This window comes from Cetorhinus maximus, chromosome 10 (genome assembly GCF_964194155.1).
Source record: "Cetorhinus maximus chromosome 10, sCetMax3.hap1.1, whole genome shotgun sequence".
NCBI lineage: Eukaryota > Metazoa > Chordata > Chondrichthyes > Lamniformes > Cetorhinidae > Cetorhinus > Cetorhinus maximus.
Genome location: NC_135888.1, coordinates 13,714,573 through 13,720,572, shown reverse-complemented (window position 1 = coordinate 13,720,572; position 6,000 = coordinate 13,714,573). Strand labels below are relative to the sequence as shown.

General features: G+C 37.5%; 1 protein-coding gene across 2 annotated transcripts in view; it reads right to left on the bottom strand.

Annotated features, from left to right (window-relative positions):
- Nucleotides 1-427: 427 nt before the first annotated feature.
- Nucleotides 428-6,000, bottom strand: part of ddx31 (DEAD (Asp-Glu-Ala-Asp) box polypeptide 31) — an 84,585-nt gene continuing 79,012 nt past the window's right edge. Inside the window, exon 20 of one of the 2 annotated variants that reach the window (XM_078549991.1) lies at nucleotides 428-2,137. In XM_078549991.1, the coding sequence (XP_078406117.1) occupies nucleotides 1,987-2,137 (151 nt within the window). In that variant the 3' untranslated portion in view covers nucleotides 428-1,986. Of the gene's footprint in view, nucleotides 2,138-4,191; nucleotides 4,339-6,000 lie in introns of those variants that run through there. The other variant, XM_078549992.1, reaches the window with a different exon arrangement.

Genomic DNA, 6,000 nt, shown 5'->3' with positions numbered 1-6,000 from the left:
TCTCTGAACAGAAATAAAATAAAATATATTGGTGTGTTTACATTGGTGCAGAAAGATTCTTGCAGCTCTCCAAGGGCTATGAGAAAAAAAAAGTTGCCAGAGTGCGTAGGAGAGAGATATGGCTAAGTGCACAGCAGCTGATTAAATCAAGAAGTTTTAAAAAAAAATATTTATTTGGAGAAAATCCGCTGTTTATCTGTGCTTGTTAGCATGTGAAAGGGTTTGGCAAATCCCTCTGGCCTTGGACAGGATTCTAACCGACTCAGGGTTAATGAAGTGGCGGACAGAGTCTCTCTGAGACTCGTAGAACAAAAAAAGCAGCACAACAAAACGCGAGGATTCTGCAAGGATTGACTTAAACCCAGGGGATGATGAGAGGTTTCATCTAATCTCATTGCTTAATAATGAAATCAAATAAGGGCACAACAAAGTTTTTAAAAATAAATTTATAACCCATCAGACCCCATCTCAAAGAATAAAAACAAAACTCTCCAGTAGATGAGGTTTTACAACTAACCTACAATTAAAATCTGAAGATTAGTTTGTTTTTTTTTTTGGTTTGAGTTACAAAACTATACTAACAGCTTTCAAAAATATATAATGTATACAACTTAGAAATGACTGAACACCAGCCCAGCCAGACAGTCCAGATGAGTTTGAAAATCTTCCAAGAAAAACTAAAATCACTATTAAAAGGTCATAAAAGGACAGAACTTTGAAAAACTAAGGTTCAAAACTGGGCAACAACTGAAACAGCTGAAAATATTTCTTATTTATTTATTTTTAACTGTCTTAGTTGCTGATAATATTTGCTTCAATTAAAGACATTTTGGTTTTAATAAAACTATCAAGTTATGGCATTGCATTAAACATGAAAGCCTTTTGATATCAAAATTCCATGAAATTCCTATTTTAAAATTAATATGTTTATTCCTTTAATTTTTAATAAATTTCAATCCCATCCTTTCTGCTCATTTTGAAATATCATAACAGGCACTGATTTTATCAACATTCTACCTTTGAATTCAGACCACAATTAGCTAACATAATTGATAGTATTCTAGGTTATGGTAGGTCTTTAGGCTGGATTATAAGTATTGTCAAAGGTGTCTTCAGACTTCCTGAGATGTATTCAGATGTAGGTGAAACATATTGTATGGCTGGGCTTGCAAATAGGGAACTAATACAGTACAAACCTAGGGTGTAAGTCATCATCAATATCCAATGCAAGCCCTCGTACTACAAGGCAGTGACCTACAACATGAGTGTTCTGGAACGTGCAGGAAATCAAAATTGTGCAAAGCATTCATCAGATTTGATATACCCAAGACCTTGCCATCTGATTATTCAGCTTGTTAGCTTCCTGCATTAGTCACCTATTCATTATCAAGTGGACATGGTGAATTTTGTTATTCTTTACTATAGCTGCAGTACTCAAAAAATTGCACCTGTGATTATGTTCCACTTTTCTGAACATCAGTCTTCCTTGTCTGATTTAGAACTGTTTGTGGGGATGTAGAACATTGCTCCTCTTAGTTTTGGTATCTGGGTTTGTACCCCTAGCAGTTAGATCTTTTTTCTCAGATGCGGGAAGCAGAATACTTCAGAATGGAAGAATACTAATGTTACGTCTTCAGGATCTGGGTTTACATCCGATTTGGGAGGGGACTGGAAATGTCCTTGCTCCAAGAGCTATAAAGCATCATACATGAATTTAATTGAAATCCATTTAATTCAAGTCCATTTTCTTCACCTCCATGCAAATAAGTTACAAGCAATTTTTAAAAATCTCCAAAAACAAATAATTCCAACAGACACTGCCAGGCAGTTTTCTCTGCCCTTTGGTTCTGGACTGAGATTCAGGACAGTGATGATTCTGGAATTTACTTGACCCAATTCAGTGCTGTTCACTTCATTTTGACGTCACTTGACCTGGGTTAATAGCACCACGTTTGATGATGTGTCCCTGGATGTTTGTAGCTCACTTCAGATGTTTTCTGACTGTGGTCTGCGACTTCTTAAGGGTTTTCGCTGTTTCTTTACCTTATAAAAATTTGCTCTAAATCCATGTGAATATTCAGACTGTAGCATTGAAGCCACCTGGCTCCTAGCAAACAGATGTCCACCCAAGCCGGACCTGAGAAAGGAAGACAAAAATTGAAAGGGGCAGTTGTTTAGTACAAGTGTCATGAGTGAGCTTAGACACTAAAATACTAAAGACATAAGGCTACTTCTGTGCAGCATTATATAAACAAATCTGGATTATATGGAGATTCTCTCCATGCCCAGAGCTCTCTACAGTAGCATCAATTCAAACTATCCCAATATTATACAATGTTGATATGCATAAATTCTACATCTGGTGCAAAAATACAGCAGCAAATATTTATGCTATAAAATTGTTGTAATGCAGACATGTATATCAACATACCATAAATGTACCCAGAGCTCCAGTCCTGTTCCCGTATTAAATATTTATCAATAACCACCTTAAAAGATTAGAAAAAGAAAATTCTGCAATTCTATATTTAGCTCATAAAAGGAGACGTGAATATTGGCGGAACAAATTTCTGGGCAGAATTTTCAAATTAAAAAAGTTTAGTGTGGAACACAAGAATTCACTTGCATCCATTATTTATCTATCTTAAATACATTTGGGAGATCTTTTTTTAAAAAAAAAAACGAGAAAGCAGTACAAGCATTGGAAACAAGGGGCATAATAGAGACTGAATGAGAGAGGATGCAATGTAATAGGCACTCCAATCTGGAACTTTTAAAGAAAAAAGTTTATTTTCTATTTGGTGATGATTCCTTGATATGCAGATGGACCATGGGTTATATGCATTGTAGGGGATATGCATTGTCTCCTGTGAATCATTTGTCTCGTACAGTACCTACTGTTTATTTAATTTTATTATAGGAAAGTAGTTGTGTGTGAAATGTTACATATACATATTTCAAAGGGACTGTTTGTGATCCAAGCAACACCCAATCTAGTTTAATATGTTATGAGGAGTTTATCAGCTGCAGAGTATAACTGGAAATCACTGTTTCAGAACAGCTTTTAAAAAGCCTTTGTTGCTCTTGTATATTTCTAGCTGCCATATTTTTATACTTTTTAAACTGATAAGATTCACAATATCGACTTGCGTTTTCTATGCCCAAGGAGAAATGCCCGCTAAAGCAATTCAGCTGCAATTGTGCAGGAACACTTTGTAACACAGCAAGGACTCCACATTCCCTTAAACATTCTGGCTACTGAGCTGACAAATAAAAGGCGAGTACTTGATCAATAGTTACCCTGATCAGCCAGAGGGAAAGAATGATGTCGGAAGGGCTTAGCTCTCTGACCCATCTCAGCGAGTCATTAGAGGAAAAATCCTTTTTTTACACATTCAAAGAGATGGGATTCCTTTAGTGCTGACCCCTCCATACTGTGTTCCAGAGAACAACATTAGGGGACATGCAACATTGGGTGTTACTGAAATAGTGAAACATTTGTCAGATATGGTAAAGGACCCTACAGGGACAAACATCCAGTTTAAGCAGCTGGAGAATACACCCCATAACTAAAACATCCTCTATCCACAGTGATTGTCTCCTATAGGATGCTGTGTTGTATCTTGAAATGGAAGTAAAATTGTTAACCAGCTTTATTACATCTTAAAAATTTACACAATACTCTAAAAAATGTACAGCTCCTAATCAGGACCTTCTCACATTCCTACTCTTGTCAAGTCCGTGCACTAATTGACACCTGTACACCTCGGTCACACTCCAGAAATTTTCTTTTCCCCTGAACGTAACACCACTGTCAACAGTCCCTCATTATCACTGCACAGAATGTATACTCCTACAGACAAGTTCACTCTGCATGCAATGAGATAAAGTGTTGCACAAAACACAGCATTTCAGCAGCAGCCTATGTAGGAACCATGGACACTCTGCCCCAGTCAATTCTAACAGCTAAGGGAATCCCTGGTACGACGTACCACTGCCCATTTGATTGGGATTAGGTGGTCACGCATACTACCACCTTCTGTTTCTTTTTAACTAGTATGCAAATAATTTACACAGAAAACCTGAAAAAGTCACTTTCGTACAGCATCTCATGCAGGGGAGATATAAATATACAAGAGAACAGCACTTGAATGCATCTTGTGTACTTTTTCATTTTAAACAAAACATGAAAATGTATCTTGATGTGGTTTAAGTGAGAGTTCTTTTACAGGCCTGTGTTGTTCATCTTGTATACTGAGAAATAGTCCAGATGACAGGCTGGCTAATGATTGGTTGTTTAATCACCTTATTAGAAAGGTTCAGGTCAGTAATTGCTGGCTGCAACAGTGAAGAGCACAAACAGGCCTCATCAAATTCATGCACACATACCTATAATTAGGCTATGGACTTCTGTGATAACCTGGCCATTAGCGCTGCACTACAGCCAAGCAGGGGAGAGGAGAAAACCTTTAAGTGGGTAACAAATTATACACCTGTATTAGAGAGAGTTTTAATACAATCACTGGCAGTCTACGATAGGTGATTCTGAATTTGTGTCACTTCCACGATTTTGAGGGTCTTGTGGATTGCCATCAGGCTTCCAGTAAAACCTGAAAAGTTTTTAGCCATTGGGAATTATGAGTCTCCAGGCTTCATTAGGTGGAGTAGCAGAAATAAAATTAAATAGGGAATGTGGTAGTGGGTGTAGCCACTCTCCACTGCAATGCTGCTCGTTGCTAGGCAAGCCATAGAAGAACTGACTGAGGACCCATTTGTTCAATTAGACAGTCATAGATGAACAAGTTGACCAGTATTTTTTGTTGCATCAGATACACGGGAGGACAGTTGGCTATTAATTGTCATTAATTGGTGGAAGGAAGACGACTCTCCCCAAGACTCCATCGGTCTCATTACTCAACTGGTTGCATGATAATAAAAAGGATATTAGGAGATGAAACTCTGTAAAGAGTCCCCATTAACTGTAAAAACATTCCAGACAGCTTGTAATGATAACATACTCCCTTATCTAAAGCAAAACAAAACGCAGTCTCTAGAGGAAAAAACTCTCAGTGCATGAAGACAATGATTAACATACTATGTAACTCATGTTTTCCCCCTTCCCCAATACAGCTTCATGCAGTTAAACTATTCACCAAGGGCAATCAACTCCAACGATTTCTGGACCTCCCAGGGGATGTCTTTCAATAGTGTCTTAAGGGCAACCTTGGGCAATTCTGCCCTCTTCACTGATGATTCATTTAAGAATTGTGGCATAGATACTCTAGAGGAAACTGCTAGTCTTCAACATTAACCTGCCCACTGTCTTAATATTAATTAGAAGCTTTAAGGATTTTATTTTCTGCCATCAAGGCTACTGCAATTTGTGAAGCTGAGTCAGGGAAGGGAGTAAAAGTTTTGAGAATCTACAAGAAGGTATTACATGATGACAATCTACTAAGAAGGAAAGGCCCAACAGCTTCTCCTGTTTTCTCAAATTTTTTATGCCCTCTAACAGCATAAATCTAGGTTTGAACAACAAGCTCAGGAGCAGCATTAGCCTAACTTTCAGTTTGCACTTAATTGTTTGTTTTTCAATCAAAATTGCATATACAGCTGACCTTCTGTGAGTGAAATACATAGGAACAAAATCAACTCAGCAAGAATTTTTGCAGAGTTATAGAATCATAATGATTATGAAACCCTAACACAACTCTCTCTAGACCTGCTGTACCTCTTCATTCAGTTGGCTCCCGCTCTATCAAAACTCTTATGCTGGCCAAACTTTACAATGGTAGATGACAGTTCATGGTAATGGCATAGGGTCCGATGCATTAGTAGTTGGTAAAATAAAGGTCAACTCAGATACTGTTTCATCATGACAGGGTAAATGGCACATGAACATTTTTCACTGCAGTTGGTCAATGGAAGGGTTAAAATGTACACACTTCATGAAAATTCAGTTCCAGATTCATTTCGAAAATACATTGCACAAAATGGAGG